The sequence below is a fragment of the Aulostomus chinensis genome, chromosome 6, assembly GCF_037954235.1.
Source record: "Aulostomus chinensis isolate RoL2024-O1b breed Wild chromosome 6, RoL_Achi_v1.0, whole genome shotgun sequence".
Lineage (NCBI taxonomy): Eukaryota > Metazoa > Chordata > Actinopteri > Syngnathiformes > Aulostomidae > Aulostomus > Aulostomus chinensis.
In genome coordinates, this window is record NC_141325.1 from 11,310,384 (window position 1) to 11,335,787 (window position 25,404).

At 40.7% G+C, this 25,404-nt stretch overlaps 1 protein-coding gene across 1 annotated transcript in view; it reads right to left on the minus strand.

Annotated features, from left to right (window-relative positions):
* fbxl17 (F-box and leucine-rich repeat protein 17) overlaps positions 1 to 25,404 on the minus strand; it is a 218,331-nt gene that overhangs the window by 59,467 nt on the left and 133,460 nt on the right. Inside the window, exon 9 of the mRNA XM_086206418.1 lies at positions 4,931 to 5,007. Coding sequence (XP_086062544.1) covers positions 4,931 to 5,007 — 77 coding nt within the window. The remainder of the gene's footprint in view (positions 1 to 4,930; positions 5,008 to 25,404) is intronic.

The window sequence follows — 25,404 nt, forward strand, 5'->3', positions numbered from 1 at the left end:
CATTTCCTTTCAATTTAGCACAAATTTGCACTAGGGCTAAAGAATGAACTGAGACGTTTGTGTTTAAAGGTCAAAGGTCACTATCGCCTCACATGAACGCACATGTGTCCACTGGAACTGAAGGCCGGCCCGAAAACACTTTTGTGGGTGAAATGGAATGGGTCATGGTGAGAGGCACAAGTCGTAGAGGTATACCACTTTGACGCAATTTTGTTTCATAACAACCTTGTGTTGGTTCATTGTTAATTTAAAAAAACAAATCAAATTCATTTTTACTTTTTTAACCCTTCCGATGACAGATGGCTCGAGACAAAACACTCCATGTCGTAACTTGGATCTACTTTACCTGCTACGCATGCAGAATTTGTCCAAAAACCACCCAGACTGATATAAACTGATGAATACACCGTATATTAGGTTTCTATGAAGGTGTTGAATGAAGCTTCTACTAAAAGCCATGCAAAACACAACTGCATAGCTTGTTTGAGAGTTCTCACTAATGATTCAACAAGAAAAAATATACCAAACATTGTCAACAGCACTTGAGCAACCTGACAAAATTCCTCCCTCCATTGCAACTCTATACCCGCTCTGTAGACTAAAGCTGCTCCATTTCTCCCACAGGTGCCTCACTCCATCTTGTATTCACACAGATGTACACAAGAAGCCAAGACTGACACGGTGGGCAGGCGCGCGGGTGACAGAAAATTACCATATGTAAAGAAGAGAGGTGCCAGGGTCCCTCTTTTTGTCTCTGGATAAAGCAAGTGGGCTACTAGGGACAAGATAAGAGCGGGTAGATGTACGCAGTGCAGACACCCACAAGGATACATGCAAAGGCAAAAGACACACACAAGAACAAAAGACCCACAAACGCTGGTTGCGAGAGTGAAAGGAGACAAGGAGGTATTACTGTCTTTCCAGGTGCGTTGAAGATACAGTCTGGCCCACTGCTTGTGCAAGGGTCAGTCAATAAGGTCTGATTAGCACTGGGAGAGTCACTGAGTAGCTTTTCTCATCAGGATCAGCTTTCAAACCTACCATCTAGTAGTTCTTTCATTTCTACTGCGAGACGGGCGAACTAAGAACCCCATTGCCTCAACATCGATGGAGATTAGACAGTTCCATTCTGTTGAGGCATGTCTGAAAACTCAGCCAAAGCCTTTGCTTCTCTGGAAGTGGCAATGAAGACTTGTTATCTGTAGTTTAGGGGTTTCTTAATCAAACTATCAGAGCTCAGATTTGTTTAAAGACAACCTCAGTACGGAAAAAGTAGTCTTTGTCATGACTAAAACCCAATTGTGAACAACAAGGCACTTGGTGAACTCTGGTTCACAATGATCAAAGTCTCAAAAAACTGACTCACAATAAACTTTTGGGCATTAAAAAGAAGTTATCCCTGTGACAAATTTTCAGACACCCCATGCTTAAAGCCCCCAAATTTAAGAGCTAGACAGGTTCCATGAGTTTCAATATGAAAATAAAGTGAGAATCGGAGCTAGATTCTAGTCCAGAAAACACCTCTACAAGCTAGCGACAATCAGATGTCCAGTTAACTGAAGTTACATAGAGCAGAAATAACCAGTTGAAGCTCCAGGGAGCAAAGAAAGCAACACCTGGATAAAGAAGAGACCGCTTTGCTAGAGCTGCTGTTGTTGTTGGCGGCCATGGGGCACTAGTAGCTTCATGCTACATATATGTAGCTGGCCAAGTAATGCAGCAGTGAAAAAACACCTTGGAGTACTTGAAATGAAAAATGTACTTTTTGGTTAAGGTTTTGCTCCAAGGTCAAAAAAAAAAAAAAAAGGAGAACAGATTTGCTTTAATGGTGATTTAATGGTTGATTTTAAAGTCCCTCGAGGAAAGTTGTGATGTCAGGTTCTTTAAATTCATTCGATTTGATTGCTTTTGTGAAAATTGTGAATTTTTTTGTTGCATAATTAGACAAATGCATACAAAAAAAACACATCATCTCTGGCAGATTAATGCCTGAAGATGATAAAAATTAAACGAGTGGAAAGATACTGAAGCAAAGATCGTACAATAATTTGTGGAATGAGCTGTAACAGCGATTCAATAGCATGACCACAAATTATCATCTGTGATTTTTAAAGGTGCGAAAAACAGTTAGTTGAAATGTTTAGATTTCATGTAGTATCCAAATCACAGATTGCAGGTGTTGAACAAGACTTTGTAGTGATAAACAAAATACCGCACAAGCTACAGTAATTAGTTTCCGTTTTCTTTGATGGATGAGAGATCTAGGATGCTTATTTTCATGGTACTAATGGGCCTTTCCGCAAGATCATTACACCAAAGGAGCTCTATCCACACTTTTTCCATTTTTTTGCATTTCGCACATGAAAAAATAATCTGTAAAACCATCTGCACTTTGAGTAAAATTACATGTTACCTTGCTCTGTCTTTCTGTCATTTAAACCTGTCTCTATGTCACTCGCTTTCTGCCCTTAGAGCTCCCATAAAATTACACAGGAAGGGGGGGGGGGGACAGAACACTCAAATGAAAAGAGGCTTGTGGACATCTCGAATGCACTCAGAGAGGCCATTAATAAAAATAATTAACACAGGAGATGGACGGGAAAAAAAACAGAGGTCAGCTTGGCAGATGTAAAATCTCATTTCTGTTATTTAATTTATCAGAGACTGAAGCAGGAAATCCACCAATCATTTTGTGAGAGCACAGAACTCCTACAGCACGAGTCCCTATTCTGCAAGGACATGCACACATATGTGCATTCACGTGCATGCACATATGTCCGCACACACACGCGCGCGCGCGCACGCACACACAAACGCACACATAAATACACTCAGACCCCATTGTCAGGGGGCCAGAGGGTTCATTAGTGAGGGAAGAAGATCAGATATCACCAATTCATCTTGGTCAGAGTGATTGCAGAGAGAGAGAGAGAGAGAGAGAGAGATGTATAGGGGCGGCTGTGTGCATTCCTGCTTAAATGTACTATTGTGATCTTGGAGTCATTTATCAAACACTAGAAGATGTACGCCCACATAATGTTTGAGAAACACACTCACACACACAGATGGGGTTCAGGTTCACGGAGGTCAAGGTGATTATTGTCACAGTAATTCACAAGAGTCAGCAGCTACTCGTCCTGCAGAGTCGTCACTTAAACCTCTGCTTTGTTGCAACATGTATGACATCGTCACGACCTGCTGTAGTGCACAAACTATAGCAGGGGCGTTTAATACAATGAGCATAGGTCCAGGTGGAAAACATTCTGAAACTATGCACGTAGCCGTTTAGTTGTATCATCTTCTGTATTTAGTCAACAACTGACTCATTAGACAAATGAGCTGAAGAGCAATTAAATATTTCAATAATACTCGCCCGTTTTCATAATGAACTGGAGAGATAAAAGTGCTGTAATAGTGTTATTTTCTTATTTAAGTGGTTTAAAATGAGGTCTGCGCTGAAATTTAAATACGTAACTTTTGAAAATGTGCATCTTAAACTAAAGCACATAATTTCAGAAATATAAAATAAAATTTGTAGCAGCTCGAGTTTTCCTTTTTCAACGTTCTTTATTACCTCCCTTTCTGCCACGTTTGCAGAAAAACAAAGTCTTCCCTTCCAGAACACTCGGCTCATATTCAAGTGTGTTTTGTCTCATAAATTATTATCAATGTGTGAACACACAAGACGCTGGTTTTAAAGCGCCTTTTATGGAAGTTTGTTCATTCTAAATGAACCTTGAGGAGTCCATCCATTCTTGATTTCAGCTTTGTTTTCTATCCACTTTTCTCTTCTTAGACGGTGCCGTGCATTGAAATTGCAATAATTAGAACTGAAAACATCTTCAACAACATAAAAATGAAATCTTACAATCAACTTCTTAAACCTCTATTGAAGTCACATGAATCATCCTAGAACTCAATGGCACGGACACATACAGTAGAAGGCCCTTCAGTTGGAGATCTGATTATTCAGTTCTTTACAAGCCATTTTAAAAAGGTGACACAAGTGAGTAAACATGAAACAAAAGCAACAGAAAACTGGGGCACTCCCACGCTAATAAACTAACCTCGGCCATCAAACTAAAGCGCACACATTTCTTTCCAGTGAGATCATCACTTTAGGCACAATGTAGATGTGATGAGAAGAATATACTTTAATGTAGGTAATGTAATGTTGAAAACCCCCCAAAAAATACATACTGAATAAAGAGGACATACAACACATACGCAGCAGCATGACAACAACAAAACAGACACAACTCGAGGCCACACAGGAAATCAAACAGTTTTATCAAATAATGGCTGCAGTGTTCATCAGCATTGCATTCTAATGTACTGTAACTGATTACAGATTTAAATAGTCTGCAAAGCATATGGAATCAATAATAATAATGGAATCAAGCAGAGGACTGAGGTAGTGTAAATAAGATTTGAAGAAAATAACGGAGATGAGGCAAGAAAGATAAAAGAGCTTCCTGCCTATTCATTGGCAGGATAAACATGATGTGTGTGTCCCCTGTCAACAACAAAATATCTCTAATCCACAAATAAAAGCAAATGGACAAAAAATAAATCCTTGCTGAGGCAGTAATCACGTGTGTGCTATGGTGTGTTCTGAAACAATATCCCTCCCTGAAGTCACAATATTTAACTTCTCCTCAGCGTTAAGAGTTCATCTTGCAGTGAGTGGCGCCACTGGAAAATGCGTATCTATACGGTTGACTCTCGCACTGAACTGCACCGAGGAGATCTGACTAACATTACTTTATTCTGTGGGAAACTTTTCAATAATATTTTTACTGTTTGCAAGTCTCGCAAGGGGCGAGCTGTAAAAATCCTGAATCATGGTAGTGACTGTGGGTAATAACACTTATGATAATAATGCTGGAGGTCGACTGCAACAAAGGGACGGTGATTGAAAGTATCCTACCGTGGTCTGTGATTTTACAAGACACAAGATAGAGCTCCTTTAGACTTCTCCCCTCCTTGGCAATGATCTCCACACACCTACGGAGAAAAGAGAGAACAAACAAATCTTTTAGGCGTCACCTGAGGCATCTGTGCTCTGTATATTGCCTTTTTTGCTTGAGGGTAATTTTGACCCTCTCTCTCTCTCACTCTCAAAAAAACAAAAAAAACAACAAAACAATGTGATGAACATACACTCATGCACACGCGGGATTCTTGCACAGGAAAGGTTAAACAGTACAGCTGCAGGGTCACAACTGCTCATATATTCTGCCTTGGCTTCTTTTAACGCACACACACACATTAATTATTAAACACCTGATCTGATTAAAGACGCATGCAAAAGCACATCGGGAATATATGTGTGTATTTGTGCATGTGAGGGCAAGCACAAGCGCATGCATATATACACATACACACACAAACTCGCTCACTTCAAAGTGGGATATCTGTATTCAGCCTAGTGCCTGAGCCCAAAGGACCTACCGACTGTGTGTGCGTGTCTGTGCGAGTGTGTGTGTGTGCGCGCGAATGTGTGTGTGTGTTTGTGTGTGTGTGTGTGTGAGAGAGAGAGCGGGAGAGGGAGGGGGAGAGGAAAAAAGAGAAGTATACACCGGGGAGGGCCATGGGGAAGATCAGAGTATCTGTATCAAATGATTCTCTTTAAATGTCTCTAATGAGAGGAGTGTGTGCTACAACTAGATTTTGATCAACGCATTTGACCTATTAACCTTCAGGAGGAAATGTTTTGATCATTATGCTGGTGATCTGTAATGAATATGTATGTGACAAAAAAAAAAAAAAAGCACACGCGCACTACGCAGCTCTCACGAAACACAAAAGCAGAGGATGGGGAAATAAATTTCTTTTGTTGAACGATATAAAGGTATTTGTTCTTGTACCTTCTAAGAATAAGTTCTTACACTGCTACACAATATGATAGACAGCTGAGCTTATTCTGAAATGCGACACTCTTATTCACTCAAGATCAACAGAGTTATCCCTCTATAGGCCAAGCGCGATGTGCGAGAAATCCTTTTTTGTAACATTCTCCCGATCAAGCAAACAGGAGTGAGAATAAAGTCTGGATCAAAGGCAGAAGTTACTGATTCTTCTGGTTTGGGTTTTTTTCTTCGCCTTGTGCATTCCTCTGAGATTCACGCGAAGTGACACCATACGTGAAAGTGTGACATATCACACTGCAAGGCCAGGGAGAGAAAGCAGCAAGTGTGAGAAAAGTTTACGCGTCATTTTTAACACTGGCTTATCTTCTCTAGTTCCCTGGCCTGCATCATAATATTTCACTTTTTCTGTTGAATTTCAGAGGTCCTGTGAGCCTCTGTGTTAGCAGACTGTCCTTCTTACATCTCCCTCTATATTCCTCCATGCTTCCTAGAGCGATACTTCGCACCAAATCGTGTCATTTGCTTTTCAAGTGCTCACAGATATATCCCTACCGCTGAGTTGTTGTTTTTTTTTCCCACCTGCATTACTTCTTTGTAAGAATGTAATGCAGAAAACATATTTAGCTCGAAGCTAATGGCTATGGCTGACAAGCACAAGCATTGAACTAGAAATATTATAGCTTTTTTGTTTGTTTGAGCATACAGCGAGATAAAAATTATCAGATGATCCCCTGTGTTTTTGTGCAGTTTTTGTTGCTGTAGCTGATGTTAGCTGTCAGTTTGCATTAGCCTCATGTTAAACATACATGGCTGGCTCTTTCAGAATCCTAGAGAAAGAAGTAATGGTGGAGAGAAAAACTTTGTGAGCTCTTTGTGTGCTTAAGACATCTATTTGTGAGTGATCGACATGCAAAAGAACACCTGAAGCATTGTATCATGTTAATATTGTCCTTCCCTTTTCTAGCCGCTCCTCTGTCTGTGGCTCATACTGTAAGCTCCTCAAAATAGAAAAAGACCTGTTGCCTCCGGTCATTCCTGTGGCCGGTCTAAGATTAGATTCAGTCCAGCCAGCTGGACCACAGTGCCATGCTGTGTGTCTTAGGGCTGCAGCATTAGAGCTACTAATGAATAAATGCACTGGGAAGAGTCAGTGAGGAAACAGATAAAAAAAGAAAGAAAGAAAGTAGTGATCCAGGAATGCAGTGACGAAGGCCGAGGCAGAGTGCATCCTGTGGGAGCTTGTTACACTGCGCCCGGGTTCCCAGGGTCAGAGCAAATGCAATTAGATCAGACATCAATGAATGAAGAGGGACTGAGGAGAGATGGAAAGTGAGTACAGCAGGAAACAGAGTGAGAAATCTCTGTACAGTAGCTCAGGGTTGAACCAAGACAGAAGGCGGGGGACAACTTGGGAGACTGACAGTGCTCAGGAAATTAATAAGGCTGGAGTGAGTTGGAATGAAAGGATGGAGGAAGTTGCAAGGAGAGAGCAGAGGAGATGTGATGGTTCATACCACATGAAAACCTTCAAGACGCAACAAGCTCCCACCCACCTCTACCCAAACCCCACGAGGCTCAGCTGACATGAATTAGTGATCTGCTCGCTCTCAATAATGTACAGAGCCTGTGACAAAAGCCCCAGATGAACATGGTGTGCATACTGAACATTCAGGAAGAGGTGATACTGCTGGAGATAACGCCGAGTGGAGCATTAGGATGCAAAGTAGAGAGCATGGCGGCATAGGAGAGAAGCTGCTGGTGTGTAGGTAAGAGGTAGGAGAAAGAGGATGAAGACAAAAAGGTCGGAATATTGAGCTCTGGCAGTGAAATGGTGAAGACGATAAGAAGGTAGAGAATGAAGAAAAGGGTGATGCAGATACGTGGGATTGATGATTAAGAAAGGAAAGGGGAATAGGAGGAACTGATTAAGTGACAAAGACAATATATGGGATCCTTATGATGGGGTGCGAGATGAAGGAGGAGAAATAAGGTTGATGGATTAAAAACAAAGAAGAAGACTGATAGACTGGAGGCTTGAAGAGATGCCAGCATTAAAAAAAAAAGAAGTGGGAGCAAGAACTATGAATGACAAGAATGAAGGGTGATGCTGAGGGAAAGGTTAATTAGCAAGATTCTTAATTACAGAAAAAAGGAAAGAGTGAGGCGTACTAAAGAGGTAAAACATGTTTTTTTTAATTGATTTTTATTGTACTTAAATAGATTTTCAGCTGATTATTAATTTTTTTTTTTTTTTTTTTTTTTTACTTTTACTCCCAACACAAATAAATTCAATTTCTACTCCTAATATTTAAGAGGGGGAAAAAAACAGGCTCACTTTAATTCTGATACACGACAGAAACAACGCAAATGAGGAACTAAGCGATACAAACGAGAGTTTTTATCAAAGGGGGCAGGTAACTTCTTCCAATATTGGCGGCAGCGGTAATGCCTGTTGTTTGTCACTTGACAGAATGTATAAAAGAAGGAGACGACGTCTGGCAACACTTGAAGAAGCTTGGAGAAAGCAACCGCCATATTTTAAAAAGAAAAAAAAAGAAGAACGGAGACAAATCGCTATGGGAGGAAACGCGATGTCCACACCACGTCAGGAGAGAATTTACATCCACATGAGTAACCAAAGATGCATCAATCCACATTTTTTTTAGTTTGGTCCCTTACCAGTACACATCAGCCACTACCAGAGGTCTGTTTTCTTGATTATGTTCATTAATACAACTAATAAGTAAATATTTTTGTTGGCATGATGTCAAAGTATACAACATGAAACTGTGGTAAACCGAACGGTATTCTTATTAAAGTGAGCAAAAATATTCACAAGAATGTACAAAATTGTAATGTATTCCAAAGAAATGTATTTAAGTCGAATGTATGGATCAGTGACATTCATGTTACGTAATGGTGTTGAAGCTACTGCATGGGAATCTGGACTGGTATCAGCAACACCTTTCCGATATCAGATTTGTGAATCATGTCAGCATCAGCACCTGAGAGGAATAATCCCAGTCCGCTATACCACTGCTGGATGGATGTGGAGCAGATTCAGAACTACCTCAACCCATTCTCCAACACATTCTGTTGCTGTGTTGCTGCTTTGTCTTGAATATACATTGTACATTTTCCAGCCATCCATCCATTTTCTATACTGCTTATCCAATAAGGGGGGGGGGGGGGGGGGGCTGGAGCCTATACCAGTTTACATTGATGCGGGGTTCACCCTGGATGGGTCACAGGGCCATCAGGAGCAAGTAGGGGCTGAGTATCTTGCTCAAGGATACAGGGACATGGCCACCAGGGGAAGTGAGGATCGAACCAGCGACCCCTCGGTTGCTAAGCGGCCACTCTACCTCCAAGCCACGCCGCCCCTCACATTGGACACTTTTTTGATAACAAGTAAATGTGGAAGCAAATTGTTTGTGCTTTGACAGAGGAAAACAGATACATTGTTACAGATGCAGAAAACAATCCAGAGAGAACATTTTGCTATACTTACTAATATACAGCTCCAGGCTACATTTTCCAATAAAAAATGACAATAAAACAGTTTCCATGACAACTGAAGGGCTGCATGTTTAAGCAATTGTTGTAACCAGCAGGCAGAAAGAGCTACATGTAAGAGAAAGGACTAAAGAAGCGAACCTCACCAGTGGTCAGTGTGTGTTTGGCTCACTGTCATCGCGCTGTCGGCACAAACGGCTTGAGGGAAACAATAAAACTGTCGCTTTGCTTTCTATCGCACTCCTACACTCACACACAAACAACATTAAACTTATTTATTTTTTTGGCATACCGAGGATTTGGAGGAATTTCCCATCCTTAAAGTAATAGGTACATTTTCTGTCTGAATTTAATTATTGGACCCACATGACTAGACATTGAAGACTATCTTCTTTTTTTGATTGAATTATTTTGCCAACCAACTAAAAACCCCTGCCAAAAAAAAAAAAAAAAAAAAATTACATATCCTCTGACTGGATCCTTTCTCAAGGATAAGGGGTTGGATCACAGTTTACAGACAAAAAAATAAAAAAACAAAAATCCTGATAATCTGGTAAAAAAAAAAAAAGTCAGACTTGTTACTCATCAGTATTTCGTGGAGTATTTTCAACAGCAAGACAGAAGTGAATATTCTCCAAACACCTTTAAGAGGCAGCTATTCATTTTCAAAACAAGCAATATTCATATTGCTGTTACTTAATTGCTCTTCCCTTGGAGTTTTAGAGAACTAAACTCAATTAAGGTCCTTGGTAACTACATCTCCACTAATATATCTTGCTTATTAACAAAAGCTTGAAAAGGACGCCCAAAGGTCCGTCAGCTTAAGCAGTGTAGATAAACGTGACCTGCCACTGACTGTGGAAGAAAATGATGTTTTTGAAATTCCTGAAATTGAATTAGTTCTTATACCATATTTACCAGGCCTCTACAGTTGGGAGGGGGTGGTGGTGGCAACAACTAAGACACACACACACACACATACTGTATATACTGTATATATATATATATATATATATATATATATATATACTGTATATATATATATATATATATATATATATATATACATACATACAGTATGTGTATATATATATATATATACATACAGTATATATATATATATATACATACAGTATATATATATATATACATACAGTATATATATATATATATATACATACAGTATATATATATATATATATATATATATATATATATATATATATATATATATATATATATAAAACACACATCGGTGTAGTGTGTGTGTGTGTGTGTGTGTGTGTTTGTATGTGCGTGTGAGTATAAATTCAAGAAGCAAGAAAATCTGAAACCGAATCAGAAATCCGGACTTTAACAAGCTTCCTGCAGTAACTTCCAGGGCGTCCTTTTCAAACTCATTACTCCTGAAGAGTTCCAAATAAACAGAGCAAAGTACATTTATTCAACTTATCCAAGTCCACTTCATTACAGGCAAGAGATATTTTCTTCAAATTCAAGAACAATATCAAGACGCAAAAGGTAAAGGAACTGAAGTGTATCTGTGCTACCATGAAGGAAACAAAAAAGAATTTGCAAGTCAAGGCCACACAAGTGAGGCAGGTTCTTCTTTACCTTTCAGAAAGGAACTCTGAAGAGTGAGGAAGGTCTCAGAAAATAATCAGGAAAATACTTTTTTTTTGGGGGGGGGGGTATTTAGGCAGTATGTTAGTTTTAGAGTTTCTAAACATGTTAAGAAATATTAGAAAAAAAAATCCATCAACCAGCAGGACACTATTTCTATTTGTGCTCTTTAGTGGTACTTTTATAAAACTTGGTCTTTTCTCTTGCGTGAATGTTTATATGCAGTGTTGGTTTAGGAAAGATTAAACCTCAACAAAGCCCTTGTGATCAACCATTACTCCTGCTTTAACACCTGGGTCTTCTAAACCGGTCAAATCTTAAACTGTTAAGTTTCTTTTTTCCTTCTCAGTCAATAAACGCTGCGGTCTCATCATCAGGGGCACGTTTACCTGATATTTTCATCAGCCGCCATTTTCCGTCTCTCCAGAAGCAGCGACATTTAAATCACATGCTTCCCACATGATGATTTATTTCCTCCGTCCATTTGTTGGATTTTTCTTTTCACCCTCAATCTCAAGGACATTATTGAGGTATTATCTTTTGTGCACAAATGAAGAAAAAAAAGGGAGGGTAAAATCAGATCCAATGTTTTCTCATTGGACTTGACTAGAACTTTCTGATAAAAAAAAAACAACATGGAGATGGAGGAAGAGCGAGGGAAAGACAAAGTGACGATAGGAGACAACCAAGTGTTTGTATACGTGTAGCATTCTACAGAGTGTTTGTGCTTGTGTCCCTTCCAGATGACGCTGATCTTTTATGAAGCACAGCCAGAACTATCTAGTAGACAGGCAGCAGGAGGGGAGAGTAAAAACATTTGAGAGAAACAGAGGTCCATTATTTATCACAAAGACTGCAGACAAACAACAAGTGTAGTGCTTCTTTAGCTAGCTGATTACAATGGAGCAGGAACAAAGACGCTACTGGGAGAGGGGCTGTAGGTAGGTACACTAGCACTGTGCCCACCAACACAAGGCTCCGTCTCATTCCGCTCTTCGCACGGCCCGCAATTACACGGCTGTCTAGCCACACAAAAGGAGCAGGGAAATAGAAATGGATGATTTTTCGAGAGTCGAGGGTGAAAAAGAAAGAAAGTAAGCATGAAATGTATAAAGAAAAGCAGTTGAAGGTCTGGGGAGAGGTTGAAAACATAAAAGGGAGGAGGAGGAGGAGGAGGAGGAGGCAACAGTGGTGACAGACGAGACTTCAGACTTCCATGGCTGTCTTTAGACTTAATGAAATGGAAGGGCGGAGCAGCGCACAAGAGGAGAGCAAGGCAAGACAGGGGTTTATACTTCTGAGGAGAACGCTCTTGTGAAATGATTCTTGCAGTAAATTTTCTTTATATGTCCCATAAATCTATATTCAACTGGAAGGAACCAAGGTTCTGCTTCCTCTGATGATCTGCAACACTGAGCTTCTGGAATCCTCTGACCAAAAAAAAAAAAAAAAAAAAAAGGTTCATTGGGCTGCTATAAACGGATATAAAAATATCCAATACCCCAAATGAGCCCTTCAGTAAGCAAATACTCAAAAAAAAAAAAAAAAACTACCCATGAAAGCAGTACGGCTTCTATTTAATAAGAGGACATGTTCATGGCTTCTTAAGTTTGCTGATCCTCTGATAATATTTTATTCTCCTGCTGCATTTGTGGGTTATAAGGTAGGTGGTAATTAAGAACATGTTGCCATTGTTGCATTTCTCAGTGAGGACCACTCGACATGCAGCCTGTTGACATCCTCATGTTCTGCTGTTGTTTCTGCTTGTTGTATGTGAAATGAAAAATGACAAATGTTAACAGAAAAAAAAAAAAAAAGCTAACTGTTCAAGGTCAGCTAGAAACTGAGCTACAGTACGAAGTTCTCAAATAGCCTTCATCACATTATGACCTGACCACTGTCATGTCTTTGTTTTCTTGATGTGAACTGCTGGATTGTGAACAATACTTAAACATCCATGAATTCATACCTTAAACCATCAAGCTGTAAGAGAAAAGAAAAAAAAAAGACTTCTCAGTGTTTCTGCACATTGTTCTCTGAATTGATACAAATATCCAGTTGGTTTATTCTTACATATTCAAAATTTATCAAAAAGACACCCAAACCCTAAAACTTCTCGATACAGATTTAATCCCTATGTTGAGTGTCTGTGTGTGAAAGTTCCACTGCTCTAAATCAGCATCTGCTTCAACAATTAGGGCCTCGGTGAAGTCCCAGGCTCGCCTGCCGTACCCACCGCTTCAAATTAGAATCACACATTCCTATTGTGTTCCACCGCCGTTAATCATATTTGAAAATGACTCAGGGAAACGGCGGGGCAATCCAGCAGCTTGTCATCAGCTTGCTCAGAAATGTGCTGATGGAGTCATAAATGGACCCATAAATGCCCATCACTCTTCCTCTCTCTGTCCTCTTCAGCACCTGGTGCTTTTTGTTTGTCAGGGAAGGAGGGGAGAGGCCAGCAGTGGTTGAGGATGAACAGAGAGAGCCAAAACTACTAAAAGAAAGTGGAAATACCACAAGTCTGTGGTGAGCGCATGCTCATCTTCAAGTATAAACTTCTCTTTATACCTCACTACAGTGAGGAGCAAATGTATTAATAAAAATGATACCATAAATACACTTCTGTGTGAAACTTTATATCATTCACCGATTAATTCATGGCTGTTGCTAAATATGATATCATCTAAAAATAAAGAGTCTATCACAAAACGGCCGATTTATCCATTGAGAAAGCAGAGGGAAAATCCAGCTCAGTACTTGAGTGTGAGGTTAAGTGGCAGTTATTCATTTGAATCTCACCCAAACGGACAGCCTGCTGCTGCCTGGCCAATGTTGACAGACCTCCCTTATGCTAATGCAAAAGGGGAAAAATGAGAAAAAAACAGCTTTAAAAGCAGCTCTGCGGTTACAAGTGGAAACCAAACTGGCTTGACTTCACACACACACACCACACAGATCCCTGATAGCGCTTTGCTCTGCACCCAACAGTTACCCAGAGGAAATGCAAGTGAGTTACTCACCTGTAAATTAACTACTTCAAAGCAGTATCATGCCCCTATCCGCCTCTACGGTCACCCCCCTGCAGCCATAACACAATAAATAACTCAGGAGAAGATGAGCACTACCCCGTGGCAGATGGTGATAACACTTAAAGCCTCAGGTCTGAGTTGACTCTCTGGTGTCTCAACACTGCACGTGTGTGTGTGTGTGTGTGTGTGTGTGTGTGTGTGTGCGCGCGCGCGCGCGCGCGAGTATTACACCTCTGCCTATGTGAAACAACACTTGGGTCAGAGATGGTTACTCATGATGGATGTGAAGAAAAGCAGGTGCCTCGCTTATTTCTGTTACTTGCAACCAGGAGTGATGGTTCAAGTAATCTGCCGTCGACTCTTCGGCTTCACACTGTACTTGATCACGACATCCCAATATCAAATTCAGTTCAATGTAGGCCTGGGCGATATGGACTACAAATAAAATCTCAGATTTTACACAAATAATTTGATTTCCGATTTTTTTCCCCGTGGCTAAATGATTCCACCACAGAAAGCTGTTTTTTAGTGGGAGTTTGTCAGTTACAGCAGTCTTGTTCCTTTCGCAAAGAGCAGCATTTCTCCCACTCAGCTGGATGCCTCTGTTTAAGATGCTGAAATACAGTGAGTTCGTTGTGCTGCTCCCTTTTGTAGCAATGGGCTTCAGGCAAACTTTGCAGCGCGCAGTCACTTGTTCAACGGCTGTCGGCGCAAACCCAAACCAGTTCCAAACCACTAACAATACGACTCCTTTCTTAGAAACAAACCTCTCGCTCTCGTTAGCCATGTTGCTGCGATGCGTGCGCAGGAAACAAGGGGGAAGGGTGAGGGGGAATGCTATGGAAGCTCCTGGGGGACAAAAGACGCGCCGTAGCAAGAGGAGTAAAAACTTGAATTTTTTATTTTTTAAATCATCCGCAACAAAAAACTCGAATTAATCGATATATCACCCAGGCCTAGTTCACGATTTACAGATTGTGACCATGCGACACGTCATGAGTGATCCAGCGGCTGGTCATTAGCCGGCTCAAACTGTGAGGTCACAGCGTTCCCGTCAAACCAGTACTATTTTGTTTGAGAAATGGGAGGCGGGCACTGAATGAGTTCTCTTAGCTGACCAAAAAGAAAAACACGGGAAATCAAACAAACAGAGTAACAAGAGTTCAACTCTTGACTGAGCGTAAAAATAGAAAAAAGAAGTCACCTTTAAGATTTCTCAAAACTGTCATAAAATTCTTATTTGCATTTGCTTTTTATACAAGCATTTGATCAATGACCTGAACAAAATGGAGGACTTTTTTTCTTTACAACTTCATAACATTTTTTTTCATAAAATCTAAAAAAAAAAAATTTGTGATATGAATCCCAAAATACAATAAATTCACATTGGGGACACACAGTAAAGGGGTATATTGCACTTCAGAGTTGTCCACTAGAAATCCAGTAAAAACATAGGAGTCAAATAACGATGCTGTCGCACCATGACTGGATAGCTCGTGCTCCCTGTCCAACTGAGTGCAACTTGACAGAATTAAGAAAATAAGATTAAAAGGTTTTGATTCAAATACAAATCATGACACCCCCCCCCCCCCCACACACACACACACACACACGCACACACGCACAACCAACAGGCACTCCCTAAGCAATCTTTGACAAGGGTTTTGAGTCCAGGACCATGAGAGGACATAAGCTGATGCAGCTATATGACAGCCAGTTGTGTCATCACAGCCTCTGCAGCCAGCCTGACTGGAGCTCCAGGCCTTTGTGCTGTAAATCCAGCCTTCATTTTCCCTTGATTTCATACCAAGTGGCAGACAGAATTGCATAGTGACAGTGAGGATTATAGGGAACTGATCTAAATGCTGATGTCATCGTCCTACAGCTATTATAATATGTCATCTATATTTATGCTGATGATAAAGCAAAAGTAAAATGTCATTTGCTGTTTTACTGAAATATGGTTTTCAGATTCAACGTGGTGATGAGAAAAAGATTGTTTCTCGTTTTTAAGGACTATTTCACTCAAAACCTGTGAGACAAGAACATTTCAGTTTTATTAAATTACATTTTTTTTCTCCACCCACAGCAGATAATATGAGCAATAACTAAGAGCTAATAAGGGAATCTTGTTTCAGACACGAAAGAAAACTGCTAGTGTGCCTGTGATAAATTTGAGGGCTGCATCGCAAATTGAGGCCTCAGGGCTGCATATCGAAACTCTCGAGCACCGTGTCCACGTGCGGATAGAGGTGAACTATTACGATGTGATGGCACACTGTAACACACAGTGTGCACCCTCCACCCACTCAGCCATGGCTAATTGCTTTGCACTTTGATTACTCCTATCTATTTTAATGAGAGCTTACCAACACATTCTCTCTCGCCTGTTTTCTTAGTCTCACACACACACACACACGCACGCACGCACGCACACACGCAGGAGTGTGTCTATGGCATTAAGACATACACACACATATACACACGCAAGAACAATACTGTGCCATGTTTGTCCTGGTGGCAGGAAATTGGTGGGTGTTCATTAGGTTAATGGATATGGAAGGGGAAGGAGAAGACAGGGTGAGGGGGTGGGGGTGAGGAAGGGAAATAGAAGGGAAGGAAGGAGAGCGGCCACTGAATTATACCACCACTAAATTCTACAAAACATGACGCAGTGTGTAATTTCCCCACTGCTATCATGGAGCGAAGGATACTTCAATCACAGACCGGCTTTAATTACACAGATTTTGCCTCTTAAGTCGGCTCCTGGTGAGAAAGAATGAGTTTCTGTTGTTTTGTTTTGTTTTTTTCGTGAAGCCGCTCCACTGGATAGACTCGGCTTCATTAGGATCACTAGTTTACCAGCACACACACCACAAGATGACAAAGCTTAATCAATGGACTCACACTGTTCAAAAGACTCTGGAAGCGCAGAGACAGTAGGTATGGAAGTGAATGAGGCTGCTGATCGATGGTGGAAATGTACAGCTTTCACCTCCTCTTCTGTCAGCCTCTATCTTCTCTTGCACACATTCAGACGTTCCTTTTCCTCAAAAGATCACGTACTTTACATCTTTTTCTTTAGACTAACATGAATGCATTAGGGTTCAAACACTGTTGACTAAAAGTTTGCCAATCAAGGTGAAAGGGGAAAAAAAGGAGGTATATTCAGATGAAGAACAAGAGAACGCGTGACGAGGAGAACACGGGAAAACGAGGGGGAGTCAAAGGAAGGAGGGATGGGACGAGACAACCGCATTAAGACCACAGTTACGCCAGATCACAGCGTCACAAGCATGCCTGATCATCTCTCGACTTTAGGTTGTCTGTGTAACTAGTTCAACATGTATAACAATGAGGAGTCGGAAAATGGTGTTCCAGGAAACTAAAATGAGGTTACAACGCCAGGTCGGCAAGAAAACAAATTCACCATATGAACTGAATGAACCGAATTTATTCAATTTTAATGAAACCTAATATATACCTAAATATAAGGAGTCTAAAAGGGTTTCAAGCTGTGCTCCTGATTCTTGACCTTTGACCAATATCTGCAGACACCTCAATGACCTGAACATGAACTGTTTATGCAACTGTGTCCATCGCAACAAATGTCAAAGAAACATTTTAATACTGTTGCCTCAAGTCAAAAATCTAAAGCACATGGTCGAAAACCCACGTGTCCAATCCATTCAAATGACTTGAACGCTAGTGTTTCTTGCCTCTGATTAAATCAGGAGGAAGCAAACTTGTTCGTCTGAAAAAGACAAAATATTTCAGGCAAACTTCTCGACCCTTTTTCCCCAAAGAGTTTCTTCTGTACCTCCATGTTTATATCTACATTTTTTAGTGTTGCTGCTTATCTTTTAAATAAATTGTTGAAGAAACAACATCATCAATACAACACAAAATAAAGAAATCACTTGGAAACCTTCCAACAAGCCGATCCTGTCAGAGATTTTAACGATTAATGAATTACATTGCACTGCCTCATCCATAAATGCGGACAGCATCTCGCCTAATAGGGAGTTGTATTTATTGTTTCTGCTACAGGGAGTGTTCCTGCAGGTATCCAATTTTTAAAAAAAAAAACAGAAGAAGAAGAAGGAAAAAAAAGCACTTCATATCCGTTCATGTTTTTATCGAAAAAACTGAACATACCCTTGGTTGGAAGGTGGGCCGCATAGACCTGAAAATAAGTGAGACGACCATTTACAGGAGCAGCAGGACTCCAAAGAAGCTCAGTAATACACTGTACTAATGTCAAAATAATGCAGTCTTTAAATTCCAAGAAAAACATGATTCCATTGACTTCAGGCCTAGTTTTGCTTGGTCAATGCTGCAAACCATTTATGCTGCAGGATGTGCTGACAGCGCACCTGACCATAACTCATTTTGTAGGATTATTGCATGAATGAAAAAAAAGCTAGCGAGGACACATGCACTAGACTTTTAGCCACCTGAAGACGCAGAAAAACTGAGAGGCAAAACAGAATAAAGGTTCATTTGCTCGCTGAGCTTATCAACCAGGTTTGATATTCACTGTTCTAATATTCCAATCACTTTACACCAACTCCTGTGGGATATTATCTCTGAATTGTTAGATTTACAACACATAATGGCCTCCTTCGGTAATGGTATCATCATATTAAAGTATCATACCTTACCAATAAAACACAATGTGTATGGAACAATTTGTGCAGTGCAAATAAAACCCACGCACAACAATAATCTGTAGGATGGGAGGAGGGCTCTACTGTATAAACTAGCTGCTAATCTAATTGTTGCCTCCACTGGGATTTGAGAACCAAAAAAAATAAAGAAATAAAAAGAAATCCAAATGAGAATCTGCAGGATAAATAGCCACGATGTTAATAGGAGTGTGTGTGTGTGTGTGTGTGTGTGTGGGGGGGGGGGGGGCGCATCTCTCTGAGCAGGCGTTTGACTCTGGTGACACACAGCCATTAGATATTCATAGAAACAGATGTTGCTTGGCTCACAAACTCATTGGGCCAAACGCCCCTCGAAAAAGCCGGCATCCTAAATGAATATCCAAACAGCATTCTGTTTGATCTCACGCTACGAAAAAGTGAGATTTCCCTGCTATAGTAAGGGGGCGAGAGAGAGAGAGAGAGAGAGAGAGAGAGAGAGAGAGAGAGAGTGAGGTGGGAGGATGAGACAGAAAAGAATCCCTCTGGAAGTTACCGTGCTTCACAATAAACCCCCACCACCACCACCACCACCACATCATCCTTCTTTTTTTGGTTCCTTTCACCAAATCTCATCTCTTTCTCCTCATGTCCAAAGATGCCATCTTTAGCATAGGCTGAAGAAACAAATCCTATTAGCTTGATAGCAAAGTGAATTTGTTGAAGCAGTCTCATCCAGGCGACGCTCCGCTGGCTTATCACCGGCTAAGCAGACAGAGCTTATAGACAAGAGGAGGACGGAGAAGAAGGAGTCGGGACGCAGACGGTGGTGGGAGGAGTTTGATATTCATACATCGTTGTACAAATATACTCAACATCGTCCTTTTTCAGAAACCTCACCTTGCCACAAAGATATGGTAATCTATTTCATTTTTGGTTTAATAAAAGGGAATATTTGATTTCAAAAGCCATCATTTGTCTCAGAAATTACACTTGACTTTTTTTTTCTTTTTTTTTTTCGCTCGCAACGAAAAGACTTTTCAATTTCACTCTCCTGGATAAAAAGCTAATATCAGAATAAAATCATGAGGGTTTTGGCACACTCTTCCATCACAGTCACTTTGTAAATACATTATTCTTAACATCGTTATATTAAGTATAATCTACCTAAGTATATACTACTGACCATATTTTGATGAATACATTGTTATACTGAACAAATTCTATAGCACAAATCAATTCAAAGTACTTTTTTTGTTTACTTGGTGATTGACAGAAACAAGCTACGCTCCGTCATAAACACGTCTCGATGCTACCACTTTTCACAGCTTTTTAAATACATTTCGAACAGGAGAAATTTGGAAAATCATCTGAAAAATGAATCTAGTTTTACTCTTGCAAGCTGTGACCGTGCGAGGATTCAAAGTCTTTGTGTCTTTTCATGGGAGTCTTTTAAAGTATTCACAAAGTCCTCTGGAGTTTGGTTAGCATTAACGAGATGCTATTTATAACTAACAGCAAACTCATGAAGAGGTCTCTATTCGAAACGTATTTTGAGGTAATTTCGAAAACTGTATTTTAATCCAAACCATAAAAATAGAACAGAAAATACAGCTGAATATATTCTATTATAGAAGAGTAATTTCAAAACTTAATAAGTCTTCACTCTTTTCATCTGCTTTAAAGAGGGACAACTCTGCTCTTTTCTTTCTTTGTGTCCAACTTTTTTCTTTGTCTGGACGTGAATGCCAATAAAGTCTATATTTAGCTGAAATTATGAGGATGAGGAATGGGACGTAGACCAAGAAGATACAGACACAGATATATTGCCTTTGCTCTCCTTCCCCTTTTCACATAACAATTGATGTTACAGTCATCATCCTTACAGAGATCTATTTAGTGAGCTGATCAGGGCTGGTGGTGGTGGTGTGGTGGTGGTGGTGGTGGTGGTGGGGGAGACAGAGTCAAGGAAGCACAGGTTTAAAAGACAGAGTGGCTGATGGATGTGATTATATCCCTTCATTCTGCCCATCCATCCTCTATAGATTCCAGATGATAACAGTCCACAGCTCTCTTTCTCTCTTCTGCTTTTCCTCTGTGCTTTGCACCCCTTGATTTCGATGCCTAATCTTTTTCGACTGTTTTTTGGCCCTTTTCTGTTTCTGCTTATCCCCCTTTCTCTTTTTTGGCCTTGTTCTTTTCTCTATGCTCTCTAAACCCTTTTAGACTTTCTTTGATTCCTCTCCACCCCCACCCCTTTCCCTATAACCCCATCTTCTCCTCACAATCACTTCCCCTTCTAGCCCTCCTCATGTGCTTCACAGGGAGCCAAAAACCACATCACATATATAACGCTCCCCCACTTTCTCCTCCCAAAACAACCCCTCTTCTATCCCCACTATCTTTTCCACCCTTTTACTGCTGCCTCTAGTCCTTTCATGGCTGTCATCCCCATGCGCTTCCTTACAGTTTACGACAGTGTTCATATTTCCTAAGAAAAAAAAATAAAACAACAACAACAAAAAAAACACGTCCCGATGGGTGGTAAGTGTTTGCTTCAAAACACATTAGCGGTATCGAGTAAAATGCTATGACAAATGACAGGAGGCTAACAGTGGGGATCCTGCTGGTCATTCAGCCTACAGAAGCACCAGAGTGCGTTCCACCCAGTACCCAGGCTCAAACTGTAACAAATCCTCCAACACCATACAATATCTGCCTTAATCTTACTCAAGCTCTGCTCATTACACACTCAGCATGAGCTTGAGACAGGCAGGGAGCTATTCGGCTGGGATTTGTACACCAACTGTGAGTTTTGCGTGCGTGCGTGCGCGCGTGTGTGGATGCAATGATGTGGTATGGCTATCACTGCAAGACAAAGCCACAATAAAAGGGTATGTAATACGCCGTGACACTCCACGCAGATCAAGTAGATTTATAGTGCGTATCATCCCCTCCCATAAGAGGTAAAACCATAGAGAATGTTAATTTCCACCACCATAAACAACCATAATAAGCATCACACTACATTTGAGCGTGTTTGTATGCTGTGACAGAGTGCATGACATCCAAACGCATGTATGGCTGTGTGGTGTGTGCTTGGTTTAGTCTAGGTGTGTACGCGAGGGTAAGCACTTGTGCACATCTGCTTTTAACTCTTAACCAATTTTATTAAAAAAAAAAACCTCGACTGTTCATCACTTCCATCATGCTAGGTGATGTCATCTCCAGTGAATTCAGACGTTCCTAATTATGCAGGGTGATAATGCACCCACATAAAGACTGACATATTTCAACCCGAAATAATACACTCTGTAGTCCAACAACTTTTCAGCACCTTCCAGTATCCAAGGACGGGTGGAGCAACAGCTCGGCCCTAAGCCACAGAGCTGATTTGAAAAACAGAAGCAAAAAAATCGGAATAAAAAAGAACTATTGTGCAGACAAAAAAAAAACACATCCTTGCATACATTATTTGCTTAACAACCATGTACACACACACACACATGCGCGCGCACGTGCATATGTGCACAGGAACCCACAGGAGCAGACTGGAAGCTCGGAGTGGCTCCCAGTCTGCCAGCTCAGTTTTATGTCTCGGCTTTAATACAAATCCACCCAGCATGGGAGCACACTCCACCACCTGAGCTGCGTGTGTATTTGTGTGAGTGTGTGTGTGTTTATGAACGCGAGTGTATATGTGCAAGTATAAGCGTCCAATCCACCACCTGTTTCTTAGTGTGGACAGCCAAACTCCATCCACTTTCAGACTTGGATTTTGTGTGTGTGTGTGTGTGTGTGTGTGTGTGTGTGTGTGTGTGTGTGTGTGTGTGTGTGTGTGTGTGTGTGTGTGAGAGAGAGAGAGAGAGTTTATGTGCGCATGTACTGCATACAAGTGTGTATCAGCAGCGTTCAAGACATTGTGTGAAGCCGTTCGTCGTTAATCAATTTCTGGAGAGACAGGTATATGAGACGAGGCTCTCCTCCAATCCTCCACAATAAAACCTCGCTGGGCTCCTTTTTCTCCTCCAGCTCACATAACCCACCTTCTGGCCAGATTAGGTCATACACAGTTACACAGAAAACCACAATGAGCATCACCAAGATGTGCCAAACACATGCTATGATTATTCATTTTTAGCCGAAATCCTGTCTGAATACATATTTTATACACTTAAAAGGGTATTGTTTTTCTCAACTGTTCCCTGCCAGCTTTTCTTTCATGGCGACGCTTGAGTCAGTGATCTAATGTCTGCGTTCACTGAAGTAATAATTTGCTATCGAGTTTCTATCATTTATGGTGTTGTATTTCTTCAATTCTTTTGGGAATGTTTTACAGTAAAACGGTTAAGTCATGACAGTTGAGATTGAGGTAAAATGGGGATGAAGAGTGTAACAAGTACAGATGGTCAACAATAACAAATGTCAAAAAAGGAAATGTATTTCAGAAATTATGCAGTGGGACGCGGATGACAGCAGTGAGACAATCTGTTCGACCACATGCCTTATAACCTAAACTTTTTCTCATTTCTCATGAAACCTGTAGAGAGAACATGACAAATGCAGCATAATGTTTTATCTTATCTGACACCCCGACAACATGGAAATAAACAAAAGCTGACAGCCAATCAGATCTCCCATCTGCTGGTCTGCCTCAATCGTGTGGAAAGAATCATTTCTGTGAGGGACACACCCCAGAGATGGTAAAGTAGGGAGACTAAGGGATGAGGTAAAAGAGAGAGAGAGAGAGAGAGAGAGAGAGAGAGAGAAAAGCAAAATAAAGGCAAGTCAGAGTGGGCAGCCACATGGCAACTCCTAGCTTTTTTGATTGGTGGAAGCATGCAGGCAGCCAGGCAGGGAAGACCAGGAAATGTAATTCAGGGAGGCTGTCTAGATATGACATCTTGGGGAGCTACTCAATCTGCAGCCAAACCCTCAAGTGGCGTCTCGCCTGGCACGGTGGCAGGGAGGTTACAACTGTGAGCTCACTGCCTGTCAACTCTACTACTCCCTCTATGAAGAAAAAGATATTAGATGGAGAGAAGAGGAGAGAGGAAGAAATATATTCCTATACTGTATTGACGATCCAGCTAAAAATGTGCAGCCAAGAATAAATAAGATTTAAGTAGAGTGGGAGAAAATCTGAAAAATAGGGAGGGAATGCCAAGAGATGGAGACACAATGGGACTGAGAGAATGAATGGAAGAAAAGAGTGAGGAAGGAAGGGCGGAGTGAGTGAGAAAGTGATCCAGGCGCCAGCTGTGATTTTTCTCTGTCAAGGATCTCTCATAGAGAGCAGTGATAATTGACAAAAGTGGCTGGCGTTCTTCCCCAGACCGCTCTCTTCATTAAACAACCAAAACAATCCAGCCCCAGAACTCTCGCCATGTCTTCAAAAGTACATTTACGAACAAATACTTCATAGCTGGGAGTGTAAAGTTATCAGTTGATTCAAACTGGAAACAAGAAATTTCATCGGGTAAAAGTTTGTGATGTTCATGCACAGTTCTTTTTTTTTTATATCATTTTTAACAATACACTTGTCTTCCAATTACTCTCACAATGAATGTGTGCTGATGTTGGGATTTCAAGTGATTGTAACTCGATGTCTACGCTTTTTTTTCCCATGCTATTAAAAGTTGAATTACGGTGTTTACAGCTGGAGGGTGAATTGAAATGTAATCATGATGTCAGCCTGTGCAATCACATAACAAAAAGAAGAAGAAAAAGGAGGCAAAGACAGTGTTCTAAACAGCTCTGCAAAATGTTCAAAACATTGCTTTTGTAAAGGATATATGTAATTATTGCTATTTTTTATCATGTCAAATATTATTTTTGATAACAATACTGTGCAAGTAGCAAAAATTATTTTGAAGCCTACTCCATAAATGTTTTAAAATTTGTAAGAAATGCAGATCAAAATTTTCATAAATCACAAGACTACACCAAATTTTAATTTGTGTGCATTTTTCACAAGAGCAGCTCGGCTCGTGACAGTGTTAATTATATGGAAAATATTGTACACAACAATGCCAATATGGCTTTTACCCTGAACCGTACAGCACTAATCTTACATACTCCCAAAGTGCGTCAACCTTTCCCTCCTCCCTTCAGCTAAACACAAATATCCAAATTTGGATTTCCTCTTCCTAAATACTGTGGTGAGCTGACAACCACGGTTTATGGCTGGAGGTAATATACGCCTCCTGCATTTTACAGAACTGAAAAAACTGCAACATTTGACCGAAGCGAATCAAAATTATTTATGAGGCCATGTACTCACCACGTACTGTATATATCTGACAGAGATTCAGCACACACTTACACCTGGAATACAGAGCGATGACATCATGGGAGGAAATGAGTGATCATCAATGTGAGTTAATGCTGCCATTCACATCAACTTCCCTGCTGTCCCTCCTGCTGGTTTAGGGGGCCCTAATAGTTGTTCCTGGAGAATCTTATCAGTCAAGTTATGACTTCAGTGTCTAGTCCTCTTGCCAGTCAGCATTGAGCAGCTGAGATAGATGATGACAGCTCACTATGGAATAAAGCTCCAAAAAACCTTTTATCGGACCGGTTCATTCATACCTGCATACAGATGGAGAAATTCAGACACGCACAAAGACACACAAATACATTCAGTCATTCGTCTCCCTCCCTTCTTCCTTCTCTCCCTCCATCTCTCCCTCCCTCCCGCACAGACACACTCAT